A 25,786-nucleotide genomic window follows, 5' to 3' on the forward strand; every position below is an offset into this window, starting at 1 on the left:
TATATATATCATCATTTTTTTTCAAACTTAAACTTGCACATAAATATGAAATCTAGTACTCTCTATTGATTGATATCAAAACAAATACAATTTCAAAGGAAAGCCTACCAAGCCGGATCGTCTCACAACATACATCGGGGTTAATTAAATAAGAAGAATAAGTCCAAATAGGTTTACTAAAGGAACCAACCCCCCGCCCCTCTCATTGCCCACGCTCATATGTGTAATGTATGAGGCCCAACCCCCAAAACCCACACTCACGCTCATCCAGACGAGGCTTTAACCTAATTGCCTCTATCACTTTTGCACTTATGCCAAGCTAAGGTCTCAAAATGCATTAATAACACAAGTTCTAAAGGGGAATAACTAATCCATCACCGCTCTTCATTTTCCTAATACTCAAGTGAATATGGATATGTTATGCGGGTTATTATACCGAAAGCATGCTAACCTTGACTAAAATACTTCTCAACCTCATTTTTTAAAACAACTAAGCAAACTTGACTTTGAGGGAATTATGACCATGAAAAGGGACCAAAACTTTACCCCTGCTATCTTACCATTTTCCGGTGTTTTTCTTTCAAATTGTTCTTTTTTTATAAAAAAATTGAAATTTTTAACATTTTTAATGAAAAATTTCCCATCCCATACTTGGGATACATTGTCCCCAATGTATGGTTTTGAGAAAGTGAAAACAAGCACACCACATCTCTTCATGACCCGAACACTAATTCAAGTGTTTCATCATCCTCCCTTCCACCCAATTACTAAAACCGAAACACAATATAAACAATTATACAAATAATATACAAAACACGTGCACCTGACGAAGTCCTCATCAATAGTAGGCGGTTGTGGCGGCCCAAATATGGAGGTCATGAAGTCCGAAAATTCACCAAAATTGAATGCTCCACTTCCTCCGCTACTACCTTCTCCAAATGATAGTGGCGGTGGCGCCATTGACTGCATCGGGTCCACCCATATGGAATGATGCAGTGGTGGTTCGGGATAACGCACCGAACCGTCATATGGTGGGAGAGATGTGTAATCCACACTTGGTGGATCTGGAACAACGGGTTCACTGGCATGCCACTGATCATGCATTCTTCTATTTCTATCATCCAAATACCGCATGTTTATTTCGTGCTCTCGCCCGTAGGCTTGGGCACGGTTCCACATATCCATACGATCATGCCTCTCCTTTTCAGCTCGTTCATGGTATGCACCCATATAAGTTTGATGGTCAAATAAAGCTCTAGACTCTTCCGACCAATTGCCATAAGTAGAAGGCCTATGCCTTTCCACCACATCAATAAGTGATCCCATCTGGGCCCTATTGTCCCCATATGAAGCATATCCAGTCGAATAATCCCAACCCCCATGTTGGGAACTACTACCATCACCCATCTCATGATCACCTACCACCTCCATATCCTCCGTGTCACTTGGTTCCTCCAGTATTTCTTCCGACTCTTCATCTGACTCCGGTTTGACATCTTCCCTCAACACTCTCCATCTCACGTTTTCATTCTTCAACTGATGGTACCTCTCACCCTTTATATATTTCCATCCTTGACCCAAATCCTCCAACTTATGTTCTTGAAATTCTTTGTTATTCCAACCGCACCATCCTGAATAACCCCATGATGCTTTAACAGGGCTGTAATCAATCGACAATGAGGAATTAACTTTCTTTTATTACTTTCTCAACTGATCCAGATGTTCATCATAACCAAATAACGAAAAGAAATGAGTGGGCCGCCGCTCATCAAAGCATATAGAATAGGAATATCGCTATTCCTGACTATTGAAATATCTCTCCTTTGTGGCACAACATTAGATAAGCAGATTATCATTAATAACCTTGCCTCAATCTTCAAGTCTCTTCTTCTAAAATTTGAACCCGTACCTCTACCTCCTTTCAACACAGACGATAAAATATTAAACCATTGCGGATGTTTGTCGGGATTGTCAAACAAATCTTTGATCGATGGATAGACATATGAATTGGATGGCTTGATGTCGAACAAGGCAATTTGATTAAGTGTCTCAAAGGACATCACCACTTGAATTCCTCCCACGGTACAAATTACTTCATATCCGACCCCTTCTTAAATGGTGGGCACCTCAAGGTAGATACCCACTCCTCGATCTCCCTATCATATAACGTGTTGCTTTCTTCATCATAACATTTGAGGGCAGCTTCCCACCCCAATGCTTCAAATCTGTTAAATACACCAAACGCTTCAAAACCCGAATCATTTACTTCCTTTTCATATATAAATGCTTCATTTCTATCTCTCACATTGCTCAATTTATCCCTAAACAACTCCGATTGCCATTCTAGAGCATAGCTTGATAATACACCGCCCCTCCAATCGGGTTTAGGAATATGCACCCTTACCTGCTCTTGTTCCTCTTGCATCCTCTGTCTTTTCGCTTGAGCAGCTCTACAACTAGCTGAAGTAGCCTTTCCCTTTCTTTGTCCGAGTTTCTTCCCATCTCTACACAAAAACCACCAAAAACAAACCAAGTTAATTTAATATGTTCCTCCCCACACTTGCTTGTTACCATGGTTGTGGATAATCAACTCATTATTCAATTAATCAATATCTCAAAATTCCAATAAATGCATAATTTTTCAATTTTCTAATATGAATTCATACTTTCAAGCATTTATCTATTATCCACAACTACAATGTATAACCATTATAACCAAACAAGCAAGTGGGTATACTCAAATCACTTCTGCCTTACAATTATTGCAAAGTATACAAAGAATTGACAAAGAACTTACCTTGGTTGATGTTTATGGTGATAAACAAGTTCTTTTTCACAAGCTAGCAAGAATCCCCAAATTCCTTGAAAAATTTGGAATCCCACTTCCTCACAATCAGATTAAATCTTAGGAATAAAAGGAAATAAGATTTGTTTAGTTAATCTTCATAGAAATTCACTCAGGTAAGGTTTAAGAAATTAAAGATTTGGTTGTTGTTAGAAGGAGTGTTGGTAGTGGAATTAGGGTTTGAAAGGGGAAAGTATGAAGATGATAGAGATGGTAGGTGAATTTTTGTAAAATAAAAAAAATTCTTTTAGAACCCTTGACTTACCGTCGGATATGCAGCAGGAAGCAGCTCACCGTGGGCCACGGTGTGAACCGTGGTCCACGGTTGACCATAGTCAACTGAACCAACCATGCTGGACCGTGGGCCACGGTGGATTTGAACCAGGAAAAACAGACCGGACCATACCGTGGTCAAAAACAAGACCGTAACCCATGTTGAGTTGACCGTGGGCCACGGTCAACACCGTGGTCCACGGTGTACCTATTTTTTGTATATATTAAAATTACTTCATGAAAAAAACCCAACAAAGTAATTACACAACAAAACTAAAAATTAGAAATTAAAAATTACCCTACCCCCCATGAAAATCCCGAGTTGTCCTCAACACGGTAAATAAATTCCTAAGAATTTCCCCGCACTTGACTCGAACACACTTGCAACGAGAAAGGTAATTTTAAAAAATAAATTTTAACAACAGCTATTTACACTATACAACATACCTGAACCTTTATGCGGTGGAACCATCCGGTGAGCTTAAGAGGAAACTCACCTTGTCATTTTCAAGCATATTCACATCCTTCCCTTCTAGGTATGGCTTGAGGCGATGTCCATTCACAACATGTTTACTTTGACCTTGCGGGTCTTCAATCTCCACATCACCAAACCTCCCGACTCTTGTGATGACATACGGGCCCATCCATTTGCTTTTGAGCTTTCCAGGAAACAATTTGAGTCTTGAATTATAATGCCACACTTTTTACCCAACCTCAAATGTTCATTTCCGTATCTTAGCATCATGCACCCTCTATAATTTCTCTTTGTAATTCGAAGCACATTCATACGCCTCATCCCAGATTTCTTCCAACTCGTTCAATTTCAACTTCCTCAACTCACCGGCTTCATTGTAATCCATATTGACATTTTTAATTGCCCACAACGCCCGATGAGCTACTTCCATTGCTGTAACATCTCGAAAATACCCCATTCAAGTATTGGGCTAAAAATGGCAATTCTAAAATTTAAATGGGTTAAAATGAAAATTTTGGGTTTTCAGACCCATCGCGCTACGCGATGCCATTCCCTAAAAATTATGAAAAAGGGGGCGCCGCGCTACGCGATGGTCCAAGATTAAATGCGCATCGCGCTACGCGACACCCCATTAAGCAAACCAGTGACACGTGGCCAACCACGTGTCAACACGTGGCACTTCCTGGTGAATTGCGGCGTCGCGCTACGCGATGGCCCTGGGAAAAGACCATCGCGCTACGCGAAGGCCTTCAAAACTTCGCCTATAAAAGGGGGCTACGGGATTAAACCCCATTCATCACAATTTCACACTTACAATCACACACTTAGCATTAGAAACCGTGCCCGGCTGTTGTGAAGATCCGAGGTCCCGTTTTCTTGAGGTTCGTGCAAGAATCGGAGTTCTGACGCGTCGTAGATCAGTTAAACGAATAGGAAACAAGGTTCTGCCAATCAAGCCGTCATTCTGTATTAGTATTAACATTCCCGAGTATTTATTAAGGTAGGGGTTCTGCCTAAATATTATTTTATTATTTTATATGGCTTAGACCATAGTCAGGGGTATAGCCCAAAACCTTGATCACCATTATTATGATTATAAATGCAAAGGTTATAGTTAAAATGATGTTTCTACATGAATAAGAAACATAAGCTTTTACATACAAGCAGATATAGTAGTTTCTTCACAACTAAGAAATGTAAGATTTTATATACCAGGGTTATAGTCAATTCAATAATGTTTCTTCTTGACGAAGAAACCTATAAATTGATGTTTCTTCATGAAGAAGAAACTCAACACATGATTTGTAAACAAATGAAAAGATTATGAGTCTAAATATTTTATTCAAACAAATGATCAGTCAAGGTTTAAAGCTATCAAAACCAGACTAAAGGTCTGTAGCTGGATAAAGAGACAATCCGAGTATTTATATATATTTATGTTATTACATAGATCAATCATTCATTCACAAGGGTTTTCAAAAGAGATCACCACATCATTCAGAAAAGACAATCACAATCACAGGTGAATACGTCAAACCTTTTACAGTCAGATAAACGAGTTGTTTATCTTAAACAGTCAGTCAAATATGAGATTACGTGATCTCTACATTTTAAGGCATTACGTGATCCCTAAGTTACAAGGTAGATAATAAAAGCAACTCAGACCGAGTACACATGTGTCTGGATCCAAACATATCTGTTAACCTATCAATCAAGGCTACGTGGCCGCAGGCTAACAGACATAACGAAAGTTCTCCAATGAGCATCAGTTATTGGAGAACCATAATTGTGGGTGTATGGCAGTGGCACAAGTTCCCAGAAATAAGAGACGTTTCTGCTGAGTTTGTTCCAAAACTATCTTGTCAGTCAAATATTTTCAGAGTCAACGATTCACCAGCATATCGCTAACGTATTTTCCCCCTCATTACAGGAAAGCAAGAATAGCACAGGTAGCAAGGCATTTGAGTCACTCTTGGAGATAGATGCTCGCAGATAGAGATGGCTCAGTTTTTAATAAATAAAATATTGTAAACAAGAATAAACAAAGGTTTGTAAATCAAATACTTGAATATTTATTATTCAAGAGGTTTTCAAAATAAATTAATATAATCAAAGACTTCCGCTAATAACCCGCAACTCTGATATATTTTCAAAACAGGTACCAACTACGGGTGTCACGCCTAGGCCCTAAGTCGGGGTGTGACAGGTTGGTATCAGAGACATCGTTCTTTGCGAATTAGGTATTAAACTATACCTAGGCTTTGAGCAGAAATAAGGTTATGCTAAAAATATTAATATTCAATTAAGAATATTAATTGATATAGTCATTAAATGATTAGATATAAGATTCAATCTTATCATAGCGATATTGATAGGTACTTGAATAAAAGTATTTGAAGCATAAATAAAACTATTACGGATAAGATAGGAACACGATCCTATTCTCAATCTAACATCGTACAGATGTCTGATCGCCAATCCAGCCGAGGATCATTCCATCCTCCGTCAGGTAAAGGAAAAGGGCCTATAGGGACAGCTTTACTCCCGATCCCAATATCTAGTAGTGAAGACTCGTATCAGACCTCAATGGAAGAAAATTCTGATTCCTTCGATTCCAATATCCCACTAGCCCACATCATTAGAAGACAAGGTGTGCGAGGAACAGGATCAAGTATATCCCAGAAATCAATAAAGTCAAAGGGAAAAGGAATAATGACTGATCTAGAAGTAAATTCTCAAGGGCGGGAATATTTCAATTACCCAATAAATCAAGATCCTTACTTTGTTCATCCTCAAAATGAACATTGGAGTACAAGATATGAAGGAATGTACCATTTCATAGATGATCCAATATGATGTGGAGTAGACGTTTCAAAAGTAGCTGAATCAATGCTCAACAAGATAGAAATGGAAAAAGAGAAGGAAAAAGAACGAGAAAAAGAAAAAGAAAAGGAGACAGCTAAGAATATCAAAAAGGATAGCAAGATCAAGAATTTGATCATCCACTGGAAGAAATAAATAGAGTAGTAACTATAAACAATATGTCAAGAATAGAAAGCATAATTCTCCAAGTAATTGGAAGTAAAAGAAAATCCATCAATGGGATTGAGGAAAGGTCCAGGTGGACAGATTTCAAAAGATAAATTGCTCCAAGACAATGACAGATAAAATATTAAGAGATATTCTCAAAAGTCTGTTGATTCAAGAACAAAGATATTCAGAAACTCACATTGTGGTGATGAGATGCATGAACGTATTATTCACATGATTATCCTAACATCATTCCTCAATCAAAGAGAAAGCATCGAGATTGTGCCTTATGCAAGAAAGATAATCTCAAAACAACAAGATATTTGAGAAAAGGAAAGGAAAAGTCAGCAAGAGATCTTCTATAATTCCTTTTGATATGCGACAAATTATTAAACGTTAATAGATATCTTATACTTATATCATTTGTTCACTATCACGCAATTGTTGCGAATATTTTATTATCAGTATAAATAAAAAGTTTCTTTTATACTAAATATATTCTATTCACAGAAATGTCAAATCTAATCAATCAAGAGAACAATGCTGAAGCTTCAAATCAAAGAAGCAACAAAGTATCCAAGCATGCCCAGGAGATTCCTGAGCAATTTATGGTCAAAGTACAAGAAATGATTCGTAATGCAATCACTCCTCTCGTCGATGCAATGAAAGGAGGATCCCATAAAAGTAAATCTTTGCATTCAAACAAAACTGTTAGAACTCATCCATACCAAAATCCTGCTGACCATGAAGAAAGCGTTCATAGTTCTACTGCTAATAACAGTCTCAATCGTGATTTTAAAAAGAAGTTAGTAATTCAAGGTTGTAATTTCAAGAATTTTCAAGTTTATGGACCAAAAGAATTCTATGGCGATCAAGGTGCCATGTCAGCATTACGATGTCTTCAGGAACTCGAGTCTATTGTCATTATAAGTCAATGTACTGAGATTCAAAAGATTCAGTACGCGTCTCAACTATTCAAAGGTGAAGCCCTAGAATGGTGGAATGACCTAATCATGACAAAGGGTAGAGAAATCTTGTACCAAATGAAATGGGAAGCATTCAAAGAGCTTGTGATACGAAGGTTTTGTCCCATGCATGAAAGAGATCTTATTCAAACCAAGTTTTTAAATCACAAGGTGGAAGGCACAAATCTCAGAGAATACAATACTAAGTTTCATGAGTATTGTAGACTGGTACCACATATGGTAACACCCGAATACAACAAAATGACCCGGTATATCTGGGGATTACCTCGAGAAATCAGAGACATGGTGAGATCTAATCTTCCTTAAACAGTTGACTCAGCCATGAAATTGGCTGGATATCTTATGAATGGTCTTATCAGAAATCAAAAGGAAGATAAGAATGAGAAGAAAAAGGAAAAAGAAATGGAGATAAAGAAAATGAATAAAACTAAAGAGGAAGGGTTATTCAAATTTACAAGACCAATCTGTTCGAATTGTGGAAGGAGACATCATGGGAGATGTTTAAGATCAAATAACATTCCCAAAACCAATCCATTTGTCACATGTACCTTCTGCAAGAAAATTGGTCATTCAGAAGATGATTGTAGAAGAAAAACAGTTATGTGTTTTAATTGTGGAGAGAATGGGCATTTCATCACAGAATGTCCAAAAAAGACAAATAATGTAAGTGGAAGCGGAGCCAAGAAAGGAAACGCCAGAATCAATATGTTAAACATGCAAGAAGCATCTGGCGATCAAGAATAGAAGCATATAAGAGTATGCTAAATGAATGTGCAAGATTCCAAGGCATTAGAAATAACTAATAGTTAAGTTAGCTCTTATAAACTGCTTGTAACTCGTTTTAAACGAGAAGTTTTGTAACCACAATAGGGTCTTTAAATCTCTAAATGTAAATAAAGAAAGATATTAGCATATAGATCGTGTCTTTACACAATAATGCTTATATTCATTAAAGAGACGGTTTTATCCGAAATACAACAAGAATGTAAAGACTATATAGTTAATATAGTCTATCATCTGGAAAGATAAAATAAAGGATGCAACAAAGCGGATAAAAGGAGTATGTTTTTCGGTTACATGAACATGGGAAGTTTAAAGAAATAACCGATGGACATAGACTGAAGAAAGCCGTCAAGTTTATCAAGCAAAGGATAAATGTGAGACCAGTAGAAGTATCTTGAAAGTTATCTGGAAAAATAAGCTGAAAGGATTTGATAAGTCTGAATCCAAGAAGGTATTTTAATTAACATCAGTAAATGATTTGAATACAAAAGGTAAGGTAAATAACTAAACACAACTGACCACTGTGCTTAGCAATTTACAATTACTTATTATATTCTGAACCATTGACTGATAATATCAATTATGATGCAACGATTCAAAGGTTCCAACTACTCATTAACTCGGAATTAAATACAAAAATCAGATTAGAGAGAATCTAATTATCCGAATCTAAGCCAGCAAATCTCGAGGACGAGATTCATTCCAGGGTGGGGAGGATGTAACATCTCGAAAATACCCCATTCAAGTATTGGGCTAAAAATGGCAATTCTGAAACTTAAAGGGGTTAAAATGAAAAATTTGGGTTTTCAGACCCATCGCGCTACGCGATGGGTGGACATATTTGATCATCGCGCTACGCGATGCCATTCCCTAGAAATTATGAAAAAGGGGGCGCCGCGCTACGCGATGGTCCAAGATTAAATGGGCATCGCGCTACGCGACACCCCATTAAGCAAACCAGTGACACGTGGCCAACCACGTGTCAACACGTGGCACTTCCTGGTGAACTGCGGCGTCACGCTACGCGATGGCCCTGGGAAAAGACCATCGCGCTACGCGAAGGCCTTCAAAACTTCGCCTATAAAAGGGGGCTATGGGATTAAACCCCATTCATCACAATTTCACACTTACAATCACACACTTAGAATTGGAGACCGTGCCCGGCTGTTGTGAAGATCCGAGGTCCCGTTTTCTTGAGGTTCGTGCAAGAATCGGAGTTCTGACGCGTCGTAGATCAGTTAAACGAATAGGAAACAAGGTTCTGCCAATCAAGCCGTCATTCTGTATTAGTATTAACATTCCCGAGTATTTATTAAGGTAGGGGTTCTGCCTAAATATTATTTTATTATTTTATATGGCTTAGACCATAGTCAGGGGTATAGCCCAAAACCTTGATCATCATTATTATGATTATAAATGCAAAGGTTATAGTTAAAATGATGTTTCTTCAAGATTAAGAAACATAAGCCTTTACATACAAGCAGATATAGTAGTTTCTTCACAACTAAGAAATGTAAGATTTTATATACCAGGGTTATAGTCAATTCAATGTTTCTTCTTGACGAAGAAACCTATCAATTGATGTTTCTTCATGAAGAAGAAACTCAACACATGATTTGTAAACAAATGAAAAGATTATGAGTCTAAATATTTTATTCAAACAAATGATCAGTCAAGGTATAAAGCTATCAAAACCAGAGTAAAGGTCTGTAGCTGGATCAAGAGACAATCCGAGTATTTATATAAATTTATGTTATTAAATAGATCAATCATTCATTCACAAGGGTTTTCAAACAAGATCACCACATCATTTAGAAAAGACAATCACAATCACAGGTGAATACGTCAAACCTTTTACAATCAGATAAACGGGTTGTTTATCTTAAACAGTCAGTCAAATATGAGATTACGTGATCTCTACATTTTAAGGGATTACGTGATCCCTAAGTTACAAGGTAGATAATAAAAGCAACTCAGACCAAGTACACATATGTCTGGATCCAAACATGTCTGTTAACCTATCAATCAAGGCTACGTGGTCGCAGGCTAACAGACATAACGAAAGTTCTCCAATGAGCATCAGTTATTGGAGAACCATAATTGTGTGTGTATGGCAGTGGCACAAGTTCCCAGAAATAAGAGACATTTCTGCTGAGTTTGTTCCAAAAATATCTTGTCAGTCAAATGTTTTCAGAGTCAACGATTCACCAGCATATCGCTGACGTATTTTTCCCCTCATTACAGGAAAGCAAGAATAGCACAGGTAGCAAGGCATTTGAGTAACTCTTGGAGATAGATGCTCGCAGATAGAGATGGCTCAGTTTTTAATAAATAAAATATTGTAAACAAGAATAAACAAAGGTTTGTAAATCAAATACTTGAATATTTATTATTCAAGAGGTTTTCAAAATAAATTAATATAATCAAAACTTCCGCTAATAACCCGCAACTCTGATATATTTTCAAAACAGGTACCAACTACGGGTGTCACGCCTAGGCCCTAAGTCGGGGTGTGACAATTGCCAAATGAAAACCCTTCCCATACACCAACCGATAAGGAGTGGTACCAATCGGTGTCTTGTAGGCCGTGCGATAAGCCCACAATGCATCACCCAACTTAATCGACCAATCTTTTCTATCAACCTGAACCGTCTTCATTAAAATTTCTTTAATTTGTCGATTAGAAACTTCTACTTGGCCAGTTGTTTGAGGATGGTAAGACGTTGCAATTCGGTGATTCACACCATAACGCTTCAATGTTTGCCTAATGAGTTCTTGAAATGCGATCCATCATCACCTATGATAACTCTAGGAATCCCAAATCTTAAGAAGATGTTGGATTGAACAAATTTACACACCACGGAATGATCATTAGTTCTTGTTGCAATCGCTTCGACCCACTTTGACACATAATCAACCGCAACAAGAATGTAAAGGTACCCGCATGAGTTTGGAAAAGGGCCCATGAAATCTATGCCCCACACATCAAAAATGTCTACAACCAAAATGGGTTGTAAAGGTATTTCGTTCCTTTTTTATATACCCCCCATTCTTTGGCAATTTAAACAATGCCGAGCATATTCATTGGCATCCTTAAAAATCGTTGGCCAATAAAACCCACACATAATTACCTTATATCCCGTTTTAGAACCACTAAAATGGCCCCCATATGCCAATGAATGGGCGTGTTTCAAAATCTCTTGTACTTCACTCTCTGGTACACATCTTCTAACAACTTGATCCGCTCCAACCTTGAAAAGATCCGGTTCATCCCAAATGTATAGCTTGACTTGGGCCATGAATTATTGCCTCCTTTTCTTGGACCAATATTCCGGAATCGCACCCGTGGCCAAATAATTGACATAGTGAGCATACCACGGTGCGGTTGAAACAGAAGCAACTGTTCATCCGGAAATTTCTCGTTTATTTCTATCGGATCAACTCCTTCAAGTGTAATTCGTGACAAGTGATCCGCTACTACATTCTCACATCCCTTCTTGTCACGGATTTCAATATCACACTCTTGTAATAATAACACCCATCGAATCAAACGTGGCTTTGCATCTTTCTTTTCCATCAAATATCGAACCGCACTATGATCCGAGTACACCACAACTTTGCTTCCCAAAATAAAACTTATCTAAAGCATACACCACCGCAAGCAACTCCTTTTCGGTAGTGGTGTAGTTCAATTATGCCTCAGATAAAATCTTGCTCGCATAATAGATCACCACCGGCTTTTTGTCCACTCTTTGACACAAAACCGTTCCAACCATGCTATCACTAGCATCGCACATAATTTCACGTGGTTTTGACCAATCCGGTGATTGCAGAATTAGTGCTTGCACTAACTTCTCCTTTAAACTGTCAAATGCTTGCAAACATTCATCAGTAAACTCAAAGGGGACATCCTTCAATAAGAGATTACATAAAGGTTTTGAAATTTCACTAAAACCTTTAATGAATCTCCTATAGAATCCAGCATGTCCCAAAAACGATCTCACACCTTTGACATTTTTCGGGGGTGGCAAAGATGAAATTACTCTAATCTTTGCTTGATCAACTTCCATCCACCTACTTGAAACCACATGACCTAACACAATACCTTCTTGTATCTTGAAATGACTTTTCTCCCAACTTAACACCAAGTTTGTCTCAACACATCATTTTAAAACTTTTTCTAAATCATTAAGACAAGACTCGAAAGTTGAACCAAAAATGGAGAAGTCATCCATAAAAACTTTAAGTGAATCCCCGACCATGTATGAAAATATGCTCATCATACATCTTTGAAAAGTGGTCGGGGCACTACACAATCTGAATGGCATCCGTCTAAAAGCAAAGGTGCCATATGGACAGGTAAAAGTGGTTTTGTGTTGGTTATCGGGATGGATTGCAATTTGATTATACCTCGAATACCCATCCAAAAAACAATAATATTTTTGACCCGAAAGTTTTTCAATTATTTTATCAATGAATGGTAATGGAAAATGGTCTTTGGAGGTGACGGTATTTAATTTCCTATAATCGATGCACACTCGCCACCCTGTTACCGGTCGGGTGGCGATTTGTTCACCTTTATCATCTTTTATTACCTGGATGCCTGATTTCTTGGGTACTACCTGTGTCGGGCTCACCCATGAGCTATTTGAAATGAAATAAATAATCCCCGCATCCAACCACTTGAGTACCTCCTTGTTCACCACTTCCCTCAAATTCGGGTTCAATCTTATTTGAGTCTCCCTTGTTGGTTTAGCCTCCTCATCTGTAATTATTTTATACATAACAATAGAAGGACTAATACCTTTTAAATCTGCAAGCGTCCATCCAATAGCCGCTTTATGTGCTTCCAACACCTTCACTAACGCCCGCTCTTGAGCTCCCTCCAAATTTGAAGCAATGATAGCCGGGAGGGTTTCATTTTCCCCTAAGAACACGTACTTCAAGTGGCTTGGAAGCTCCTTCAATTCCACCTTTGGTGGATACTCCGAAGATGGTTTGGTATCCCAATTGATTTCCTTTGGCAAACTCTCCCATTGATGTGTCCATGGTGGTCTTCCCTCTTGTAGAGCTAAAGCATCCTGTTTTTGTTCCTCCATCCGTAAAGCACACACGTGTACCTATTCAGAATCATCAAAAATACATGCTTCCATACAATCCTCATCATATTCATGAGGATTACAATGATCCACCACATCTGCCAAAAAACATTCTTCACCACTTAAAGAATTAGCGACGTTAGTAAAAACATTTAAACGCATTTTCCGATTACCAAACGCAATGTCAACAGTACCAAATCTACAATCAATGATTGCATGAGCAATGTTCAAAAATGGACGACCCAAGATAACATTTTGTTGTTGACTTAAGTCACCTGATGAATAATCCAAAACCAAAAAATCCACAGGATAATAGAAATCCTCTACCTTCACAGTTGCATCCCGTACGATTCCACGGGGAAGTTTATGAGACAAATCGGCCAATACAACCGTGTTCTCCACACATTTCAAAGGACCAAAGTTGTATTGGTCATATAACCCCCCCCCCCCCCGGGGGAGAATGCTCACTCCGGCCCCAAGATCCAATAACCCCCTAGACATTTGAAGATCACCCACTTGAATATTAATTAAGGGTGTTCCCGGATCTTGAGCTTAGGAGGGAGGTCTCCTTTTAAAACTGCACTTACCCGCTTGGTTAAATCCACCCGTTTAGGCACTTTTTGTTGCCTCTTTTGAGTGCATAACTCTTTCAAAAATTTTGCATATGCAGGTACTTGTTTTATTGCTTTAATTAAAGGTAAATTCACTTTAACCTATTTAAACACTTCCCACATTTCCTCCTTTTGAGGCCCCCATTTTAAAATTACATTTTTCTTGCCTGGGTCAAGCAAAGCCGAAGGAAATGGAACAACATTTGATTCCACTTCCTTGTTTTTATCATTTAAATTTAAGGCTTGACCCGAAGTTTGTAACGGTTTCTCAAAAGTGACATGTTTAGTGGTTTTGTTGGTTTCAAATTCTTCATCATCACTTTCCTTACCCGTAATATCCTCCACTTCCCCATCAATCAAACCCGGTGACAAATTAGCCTTATACTCTTTACCACTTCGCAACACACTAACATGATTAATAGGAACATTACGAGATGAGTTATGAGAAGGATTCACCTTGGTGTCACATGGCAATTGACCTTTGTTTTTCATCAATTCTGCCACTTCAGTTGCAAGTTGACCCATTTGTGTGGTCAATGATTGGATGGCCTTGTCACAAACTTCATCCTTTTGCATTCGGACTTCATCAAGTTGATTCCTTTTCTGCATGTCTTGTTGCATCAACTTTAACATGTCCATCACTTCATTCCCACTTGATGAACTTTGACCCGAAGACCCACTTTGATTACCACCCGTTCCTTGAAATTGACTTTAACTTCTTTGATTTCCTTGGTTATTCCCACTTTGAGCATTTCCTTGATTGAAGTATTGTTGACGAGGAAGAAAGTGGGTTTGAGAAGTCCCTTGGAAATTAGGATTGAGTTGAGTTGATTGATTTCCAAAACGAAAGTTCGGATGATTTCTCAACCCGGGGTGGTAAGTGTTTGAGTTCATGTTGTAATTTCGATTACCACCTCCTTGACCTTGAATTGCATTTACCTCTTCAACTTGTACTTACCCTACCGTACACACATCAGCCCCATGACCCAACTCATTGCAATTTGTACAAAGATCAATTCTTTTATTAGTAGTTTGTACCCCCACATCTTCTACAGCATGAACTTGCGGTCTTCCAATTGCCGGTCTTGCTCTTCTTGCAGTTTGAGCCTTTCTCTTTGATGTGACCGACTTTTGCTCCAAGAATGCCCAATCATCTTGTTCATAATTGGTACCGAATGTACCATTTGTAATTGATATTAAGTCCCACTCGTCTTCCATATTCAACCCCTCATGAAAATAATTTGGCAACTCCCAAAGAGCTATACCATGATGAGGGAAATTCTTGATCATCATATTGAATCGCTCAAATGCTTCATGAAACATTTCACCCGATTGTTGTTGGAAGCTCCTCAAACTATGTCTTGCATCATTAGTCTTTTGGGCCGTGTAAAACTCTTCCAAGAACCTTTATTAAATCTCAGCCCAAGTATAAATTGATGCCAAAGGCAAAGTGTAGAACCATCTCTTTGCCTTATCTTCTAACGAGAATTGAATAAAACCAACTTAACTTCATCCGGTGAAAAACCTTGACCCCCGATTGTGTTGAAAATAGAATCATATGCCTCCAAGTGAAAATAAGATTCTTCCGTTGCTAGACCCTTATACTTTGGTAAACTTTGGAGCGCACTGGTTCTAACCTCAAACGTTCTTCCATTTTGATTTTGAGGAATAACCACCGGAGATGGGTTATTGGTGATGACCGGTCTAAAGTGAGCTTCAATTCCCCTAACCATCTCTCTTGCATGCCTTCTTGGTACCCCCAATGGCACTCTTGGTTGGCCCATTTGCCTATACACGGGCCTTTGTTGCACATTTTGTTGAAATTGTGGTTCGGGATTTGGTTGTTGAAATTGAGGTTGTTGATGAATTTGCTGCAATGTTTGGGGTTGTTGAAATTGTTCTTTATTAAATTGAGGCCCACCCCATTGTTGCAAATTCTGTTGTGGTTGTTGTTCGGGTACATACGCAAATTGCACTTGAATCCTCAATTGATTCCCATCAACTCCACTTGAATTTCCCTCTTCATACTCTTCATACCCTTCATTATTATCACCATAACGTGGCCCACCAACGAATGCGGGCCCGACCTAAGACCCGGTGAAGTATGGATTATGGGTGGGTCTTGCGGTAATGTATATGGCTGATTATAAAGTGGATTTTGTTGAGATTGGAAAGATGATGGTTGTGGCAAGTTTGATGATTGTCCTTGAATAGGCATAAAGTTGGTCAAGGGTGAAAGGTTAGTTGGTGGTTGAAAGCTAAACGCTGTTGAAGTGGGCACACTTGTAGAAATTGTAGTAGTAATGAGTTCAGTGGATGATGGGTTTTCGGAATTTATGGGTGGTGGCATTGGTGGTAAAGTTTGTTCCGAAGCCATGATTGTGGTGTTAGTTGTTCGACTTTGTGTGCTCGGTGACCCAACAATCTTATTCTCCCTTTAAAGAATCCTATTCTGACGAAAGGTTCTCTTGATTTCAGGATCAAAAGCTAACGGTGATGAAGACCGAGAGCGTCGTGTATGCATATACCTGTAAGTACCTGCACACTAGCTCAACCCGCGTAAAACTGACAATAACAATTAAACAAAAACTACAAAAGTAACACACGTTGCACACTACTCCCCGGCAATTGCGCCATAATTTGGCGTGAGGTCGAAGACTCACTCAAAAATAAACCAAATATAACTAAATAGATAGCAGTAAGTGGCTATCCAACACGAGAATGGAATATGTGTTAATAAGTAGCTTAACAATTAAACTAATATAAATGTAAATGACAAAAAAGTAATTTCAAGTTGGTTTTGATTTGATTTTATGAACTAAAATAAACTAACGAATAAGTTGTAAACAATTGATTAAACAAGCACTCCTCTTAGGGTTCAGGTTATTACTTAACACTTTTGTTAACATTCAATGGATAAACCATACTATCTTGGTTTTGTGTAAATGCAATTGTATGTGATTAATCAAGAACTAAGTACTCAGATTCTTAGAACGTGAGGTTGTTACTCAACAATCAATCAATATTATTTATTAACCCTAATTCTTTCCACTAAATCTCAATTGTTAACGACACCAAGAACGCGTGGTTCAAAACTAGGTTTAAACGATATAGAAAAATTACAAACAATCACACAAACATCATGATTATGCTAACATAAACAATTAGATAATCAATCCAAATTCAAGAACGAATAACATAAAGTGTATTGTAAATAAACCTTACATCCCAAGAGGAATACCAAAGAGAAACTAGCCACTCATGGTTTGAGAAATCATTATAACATCAATTGTATTCAACATACGAATCAAAAGCATAAAATAATGTTTACCAATACCCAAGAGAATAATCTCCACTCTCCAATTCGTCCCCAAGTGTTCTTGATTGAAAGATGATTGAAAAAGAAGCCAAAATGGCCTAATAAAGAAGAGATCAATCAGCAGTTATGATCAGACCGTGGTCCACGGTCCAGACCGTGGGCCACGGTCCACTCCACGGTCACCAAAGATGCTAAGGTACGGTGTGCTCTGCCTCTTTTGTTCCAGGTTGACTGTGGCCCACGGTGTTGACCGTGGACCGCGGTGGAGCAGCTTCCCATTTTCTTATTTTCTTCATATATTTCTCGTTCTAGCTCCGATTCCTTCGCCGTTTTCGCCTAGGTTCTCGTAACGCCGTCCTTTAACTCTTCAAACCTGCAATCACCCGAATAACAGTAGTTATCTAATTCGACCAAGTTTAGTTGATTTAACAACTATAATTCTATCCTTTAACTCGATTAACATCGTCCTGACAAATAACTCGTCAATAAGCACAGGAGACATGTAAACGGACTAAACATTTAGTGAACAGTTTGGCGGGAAGTTCGTTTGTGTTCATTTATTTAAAAAACATTTATGTTCATTTATTTAAAAAACAAACGAACATGAACAAAACTTTTTGCTCATTTAGTTAAACTTTAACGAACAAACGTGAACTCATGTCTCGTGCATTCATTTATGTGAGTCAACATTTGTTTGCGTTTGTCCATTTATGTTTTGATTTAAATTGTTAAGCTCATTACAATTTAGGTTAGTTTTATTAGTTTTTAAGGCCCAAACGACTACTATTCACGTTTACTTTTAATTGGTGTTTGCTCAACTATGTTCATTTTATATTTGTTCATCTATGTTCAGTTATATTCTTTCTTTTACGTTCATGACCCATTCGTTTATACTAATAACGAACTAACATGAGCACACTCGTTTTCTTAACGAACAAACATGAACAAGAAAACCCCATTCGTGTTCGTTTACAGGCCTAAGTAAAAGAAAATATACTTCAAGTTATTAGCACATAATATAATTGGTTTTGCAATACCTTGTAGAGGCTTAAAATATCGGTTGTTAATTTTGTAGCATCATACCATGCCCTTCGGTTAACAACTTGGCAAATTTCGGTCCTCAATAATGAATGAACCAAGTTTTTCTTCCCTAAAGACGTCCGCATCGGTATTCTAGCTAACCAGGGAACTACTTCTCTTGATAAGCTTACTGTAACCAATACTACCCCCTCAAGTTTTATCATATATATATATATTTGGATTTTAATTTTATTTATTGTAAAAAAATTAACAATTAATATACTTGAAGTTTGATGATGAAATGATTTCATAAATAAATGATATGTTATAATCCGGTTTAAAAATTATCTGGGTTTGGTGATACCCATTACCTGTTTATTTTCTTTATTATAAAATTGTTTCTTAATTATAAATAATATATTTTTTTTAAAATAAAATAGGATTTTAATTTTTAGTATATCCCTATTTTATAGGATTTTCAAATCAAATATTTGATGAGATTAATTTTTAATATAATGAGATTTTATAACCCGTTTAAGAGCTATATGGGTTTAGTGAGACCTTTACCCGGGTGAATTCAAGTCAAATGCATGAGAAGCCTCATTTACATATAAAGCAATCTGATGGCTTGAGAAAATGGTTGTTTTACATTTTTCGTTTCTTAATATTTACTTTTTGAATTTTAATTTTCTTTATTATAAGAAAGGTAATACTATACTTAGGGTTTGACAATGAAAGGGTTTCATAAAAAAATGATATGTGATAACCCGTTTAAAAGATATCTGGATTTGGTGACCCATGACCCGCTTATGTTTTTTACTATAAAATTTGTTTATTAATTATAAATAATATATTTTTCTTTTTAAATTGGATATTAAATTTTAATATATCCCTATTTTATAAGATTTTCATATCAAATAATTAGTAAGATTAATTTTTAATTTAATGAGATCTTATTACCCGTTTAAGAGCTATCTGGTTTTGGTAAGACCCATACCCATGAGTTTGGATTAAATCAATGAGAGGCCTCCATTTAAAAATTAAGCAATCTGGTGGCTTCCATAAAAGGGGGGAGCGACCACATCGTGACACATAGAATTTTAGGGGGTTCGTTTATATATATATATATAGGGGGGGATATTTTGAGAACCATGTTGAGTTTTAAGAACTTAAGAAATCAATTATTGGCCACACATTTAATTAAATGGATTGGAATATATGGTTGAGATTAAATCTGACCAAAAAGTCAAAGTAAGAGAGAGAATAAATATGTAAGTGATTACACAAACTTTTATGTCCGTTACACATGTGTAAAAAGTTGACTCGGTGCGTAAAAAATTATGTGATTTTTTTACGTATATGTACCCTACATATATTACGCATGTGTAAAAAAAATTTTGAAAAAAAAATCGTTACGTTAAGTTCTTTCGAGTTCTTAAACTCAAAAGGGTTCTCATTTGAAATCTCCCCTATATATATATATATATATATATATATATATATATATATATATATATATATATATATATATATATATAGGGGATGGTTCAGGAGAGAAATCATTTTATTGTGAGAAGTGAATTCTAACCTTTGAGTAAAAATGATCTATGGCATACATTGGTTTTGGCATTTTTTTAATTAATGATAACTGCTTTTAATGATTTGTAATAAAAAAAGGATAGTCTTGTAATTTTCTTCTTATGATAAATATAGAAACCCATTTTTTGTCTAAGAGAATTCCTTTGATCATGCTTTTGTCATCTTAGTTGCCAAAAATGCATTTATATAAAATTAGTATAATATATGAAAGTTGAAAATTTATATTGTTTTGGTTGAACTTGTACACTGCATCACGGGAAAAAAATCTAACATTTTTTTTAAATGTCCTACGCTTACATGATAAACCTACACTTGTTTTTTTAGTTGTAGTTTTAATAATTAAAAAACTTTCCAGATTCTCATGTTTATGTTTATCAAATGGGCTAGTGTTTGGAAAAAATATTTAGTGTGTAGCAATGTAGGATATTTATATTTTGGATAGTATGTGTATGTTTGCTTTAAAATGTGTATGATTTGTAGTGTAGGATGTGAACTCTTATTGTGTGATAGTGTATGGTAGTGTAGGATGTGCATGTAATTTTGTGTATTGTATATGTAGTGTAGGATGTGTATGAAATTTTGTGTATCGTATCTGTAGTGTAGGATGTGGACTATTATTGTATGGCATATGACAATGTATGGTAGTGTAGGATGTGTATTTAATTTTATGTATTGTATCTGTAGTGTAGGATGTGTATGGTAAAAATGTAGCATGTGTAGTTGAGTGTAGGTAAATGTATTGGTATTGTGATACCAAAAAACTTAAATGTAGTTGAGTGTAGGTAAATGTATTGGTATTGTGAATACTTACCATGTCAATCAGCGCCTAAAAATAGGTTTAGTGAAGACATTCTTTGATGATAAATGGTGGTGAATGAAGATCGAGATCAATACAATCGATCGAAGAATTTGTACGATTCTTAATGTAGGATGATTGTGTTTGAATTAAAGATTTGATTGTTTTTTATGTGGATAACAATAAGAACTGAGGGGTGATTATCTTCAATATGATCTGGTTTTGATTTCTGGATATGGTCAATATTACGTTAATAATTAAATAATTATAGGTCAAATATAATGTTAATATATAAACATGTAAATAATTAAGTAGTTTCTATATATATTACATTTGTTCATTTACTATACTGCCCCCATATTTAAATAAAAGAAAATAAAAAAACTAAAAATCTGATTGGCTGAATAGATTTCTCACACTTCTCACAATAACTTGACTTCTCTCCTAAACTTAAACATATATATATACACACATAAAAGAATTAAATAACTTGTAACCTATTATAATAGTACTATCTGGTGTTTTAAGTACAAATTTTAAAGGTGATTATGTGAAATTGTTTAATCAGAATCAAATAATTGGGGTTTTAGTTATTAGAGGTGTTTTGAGTGTGTGGCAAATTCTGTATAGAGTAACTTTACACTTTTAGTCCTTCATATATATAGCAAATTTCAGACTTCTCCCTTAAAACTACAGAAATAACAAAAATCGTTCTTTATGTTTAAAAAGTTTGTATATTTCATCCTTTTAACTAGCTGGCATTAGTGTTTTTGGGTCAAGTCCAGTGGCATTTTGGTCTGTTTGCCTATACTGTTGACTAAACCTAACAGAAAAAATTAATGCCTATTAGTGGAAAGAACAAAACACACAAACTTTTTAAGATATAAAGGACGGTTTATGTTATTTCTTTAGTTTAAAGACGAAACGTATAATTTGCTATATAAAGGACGAAAAGTGTAATTTACTCTTCTCTTTATTTAAAAAACTAGATAAAGATGACTTAATGTTTGTAAGAAAAAGTGTTTTTCTTAGAATGGGAATAAATGTTACAAATTAGGTTAAAAGAAGGGGTAGATAGGTCATTTTGTATTACAATCAACAAAGTTTGCTGATGACCGGAGTCTTTGTGCAGCCTTTAAAGCAAGTAGACCACCATCATCACCATCATCATGACCAGGGATGAGCTTTTTTTCCCGAATACCGAAACTGTACCACTACCGTACCGGTACCGTACCGACCGCTCGTAAGCGGTACCGGTATCAGCATTCCTTTTTCTTAAATTCGGTATCGGTAAAAAGCGGTATCGGTACCGGTACTTTGCGGTAAAAATCGGTATTGGTACCGAATTTATATAAGATAAATCTAGATAATTTTTTAGAGGATCCTATTTAAACTTTTAAGAATATCACTGATTATTTTTACCTATTTTGTGCAAATTTTAAGCGATCTATATTGCATTCGTAAGAAGTTTTATATATCATTCAATTTTTCTTTTTTTTTCTTGAAAACCTACTGATCAAACCATTATCTTTATTCAAAATTTCCGAACACCATCTCCACAAAGAACAATCTGAAGTTAGTGGTATGAAACGATAAATTACTTAACACCATTATTTACTTAAAGTAATAGTTTTTATTTTTTAATGTGCCTTTTGATATGAAATATTGCTTTTGTGCAGACCAAGAAACAAGGTTATGATTTTGTAATTATTTTATGAAAAAAAAACTTTTCACTTTGTGATTTCCATTATATCAAAGTAGGTTTAAATAGTTGTGTATGTTAATAATAATAAATGATATATAATAATTTGAAGTTATTTTCAACATAGAATTAACTAAAAACCATTTTTTTTGCAGCTAAAAAAAATAGAAGCCATTTTGGACTAGTTAAATGCTAAAGCGGTATCTAAGCGGTAAATTACCGAGATACCAGTACCAATACCGATACTGTACCTGTACCGAACCGATGTATTCGTTACGGTATTCAGTTCCTATTTTTCTTCAAATGCGGTATCAGTGCTTTCGATATCGGTACCGGTATGCTACCGATCTCATCCCTAATCATGACCAACAAGCACCACAGAAGAAAGCCCCATTTCTTTTCAGAAATAAATCAGCATGCCAACATGAAAATAATATTTTATTATATTTATTTGAATTAATAGAGATATCATAGAAGTACAAAATCCGGTTAGATTTCCATAATCTAATAATAAAATCAGGCATGATACGTTACTTCGCCAGTCTCCTAATCCATATTTTTAGAGTTGCATCACTATAAAAAAGTATTTTTAAATACCTTAATAAACAAATCAAGCATAATATACCTGACTTCTCCTAATCGCTATCTAGGCCTGTTAACAAATGAAGAAAGCATGACCATGTTCCTTCATTTAACTTTAAGCGCGATCGAACACGAACAATTAAACGAAGGGGTTTTCTAGTTCGTGTTCCTCTGTTAAGAAAATGAATATGTTCATGTTCGTTCATTTAGCATTGACTGAACAAACGATCGAACACAAACATTTAAGCGAGTGGTGGTTTTCTTATGCGTATTCCTTTGTTAAGAAAATAAATGTGTTCATGTCCATGTGCGTTTGTTCGTTAACACTTAACAGTATATATCTATTTATAATGGAACATAGATGTATAGACGTAACTGAGCTAAAACTAATAAAAAGTTATTAAAAGTAGACTAAATTGTAATAGGCCTAAAAAGTTTATTGAATATAGTAATAATCTTAAAAAACGTAAACTAACGAACATAAATGAAAGTAAACAAAGAACAAACTTAAATGAGCGAAAGTTGCACGTTGACGATCAAGACATGTCTTCATGGTCGTTCAATTAACTAAATGAACAATCATGTCCATTCGTTTTTAAAATAAATGAGCATAAACACACTTAAAAAAACTTAAACTAACGAACATAAGTGAAGGTAAAAAAGGAGCATAAGGAATTCGTTTACAAGCCTACCCTATGTTTAGTGTTGCAGCATTATGAAAATAATAATAAAGTTAAACTACTTCAATAATGGAAATGCTGTTGTTAACTATTTTGAATTATGGAAAAAGTAAAAAACCATGGCAGTATAAAAATAAATACTAACTTACGCATTGTATTTATAAATTGCTTAAAGTGATGTATAAGCGTTACCTGCGTATCTGCTTGCCTCCCAATCCTCTCGTCTGGGTCTAGATGTCAACCCCCAACCAGGCCGATCAAACGAAGCAACAACACAATTAACTTGTCGAGACAACACCGCCATAATATGACGCCACGAAAACACCCCACCACCAAAACCATGTACCAAAACAACTCCAAATTTACCTTTCACACCCGACACCATCTTTCTTTAATCTACATCAAAAACCAGCCTTTCTTCATGGGAATTTGTGCCATCCAACAACGGAGCATAAAGAGACGAATCTTGAATTTGAATACTAAAACTTCTTCTAAGTTGATGTTGTGTTTTTGGATGAGAATTTAAGGTTGAGTTCTCGAGTAGAGTTGTTGAAGATAGTGTGCGCGAAGGTGGATTTGGTTTGTGAAGTTTGTAGATTATTCCAAGCCATGAATAAACTGTCCATGTCAGCAAGTAATCTCACCGGTAATTCACCATAATGTTGGCCTGCGTGCAGAGGTTTTAGCCTTGTTTTATTACCCTTTTTCTGTGGCATGTCAGCAGGATTTGAAGATCACGGTAGTTTAGAAAAGCCGATTAAAAATAAAACTTGGCTCAAGAAAACCTGAATAGTAGTTACAAGTTAAACTCAAGAAATAGTTACAAATGCATTTGACACACAATAAAGCATTTTTAAAGAGTAAACTTAATTAAACTTACTCCATATGCAATACTTACTACATCTAGGCCTGTAAAAGAACTGAACGTTCAGTGAACACCTCATGAATCGTTGATACAAGACTGTCGCTATCTAGTCAAAAATACTAAAATTAGTGTTCCTAATCACCTAAGCAAGCTAGGGTAAATAGGGTGTCGAACCACGAGTATTATGTGGTTAGTGTAGAGTGAAATCGATTCCTAACGTTATGAAGTAGTTCAATTAACAGTGCTGATCACACTAGCAAAATATTTGGGTTTAATATTAAACAAACAAGTAAGCAAGTATTCAATCAATTAAACAAGCAATCACACCCGGGAATTCAAGTAAGCAAACTAACAGCAATCTCATGCAACTTAACAGATAAACTATCTTGTGTCAACTACAGACTGACTAACCGGTTAAACCTTAGGCATCCAAGCTCGCTAACACACGGCACTGGTTATCAAACGATCCCTGCCAGTGTGACTCAACTAAGGGCAAACGTATGCTTTCTCACAATTAACAGGTCAAAACAATCCTACGAGCAATTATTATAGCAACCGATAAAGTAATCGTTCTGATCGACAAAAACCTAAACCGACTGAATGCACGGACATACTAAACATCAATACTCATAGATTAACATCAAGATAATTACAATTAGTTGTTCTAGTACATGAGAAATAAACTGAAATAATCTATGCATCCCGGGTATGACTAGAAGGGTCTAGCCGCGTCTCGGCATCTCTCGGTTTTCGATTGTGATGTTATGGAACATATATGAGGCCTTGAGATGATTGGAAGTAATGGTAGGTTGCTCTCCTTCTCTAAAACTGCTCTGGAAACTGAATGATAGCGTTTAGGGTCATCAAACCCCAACTTTCCCAACTATGGGGACCAGCGCGTAACGCGATGGTCTCCTCCCAAGGTCCATCGCGTAGTGCGATGGACCAAAGTCAAATTTTTTTAATTATTTTAATGGGCATCGCATAGCACGATGCCCTATCTTCCATACCCATCGCGTAGCGTGATGGGTGGCTTCACTCAGCAGATCTGTTTTGCCTTCTCGATTCACGTGCTGGACATCCTGGGTCTTCATCACGTGCTCGTACAGGTCGAAATTAAG

The 25,786-nt window shown here is 36.3% G+C and overlaps 1 protein-coding gene and 1 pseudogene across 1 annotated transcript in view; one reads left to right on the forward strand and one right to left on the reverse strand.

Annotated features, from left to right (window-relative positions):
• LOC143538369 (uncharacterized) overlaps window positions 1-18,656 on the reverse strand; it is a 69,105-nt gene extending 50,449 nt beyond the window's left edge. The window contains exon 1 of the mRNA XM_077031943.1: window positions 18,459-18,656. Within this exon, the coding sequence (XP_076888058.1) occupies window positions 18,459-18,587 (129 nt within the window). The 5' untranslated portion in view covers window positions 18,588-18,656. The remainder of the gene's footprint in view (window positions 1-18,458) is intronic.
• Window positions 15,364-15,464, forward strand: LOC143538372 (small nucleolar RNA R71; annotated as a pseudogene).
• Window positions 18,657-25,786: the final 7,130 nt, after the last annotated feature.

This window comes from Bidens hawaiensis, unplaced genomic scaffold (genome assembly GCF_021521415.1).
Source record: "Bidens hawaiensis isolate Kalapana, Puna unplaced genomic scaffold, B.hawaiensis_p1.1 tig00011610_1, whole genome shotgun sequence".
Taxonomy (NCBI): domain Eukaryota; kingdom Viridiplantae; phylum Streptophyta; class Magnoliopsida; order Asterales; family Asteraceae; genus Bidens; species Bidens hawaiensis.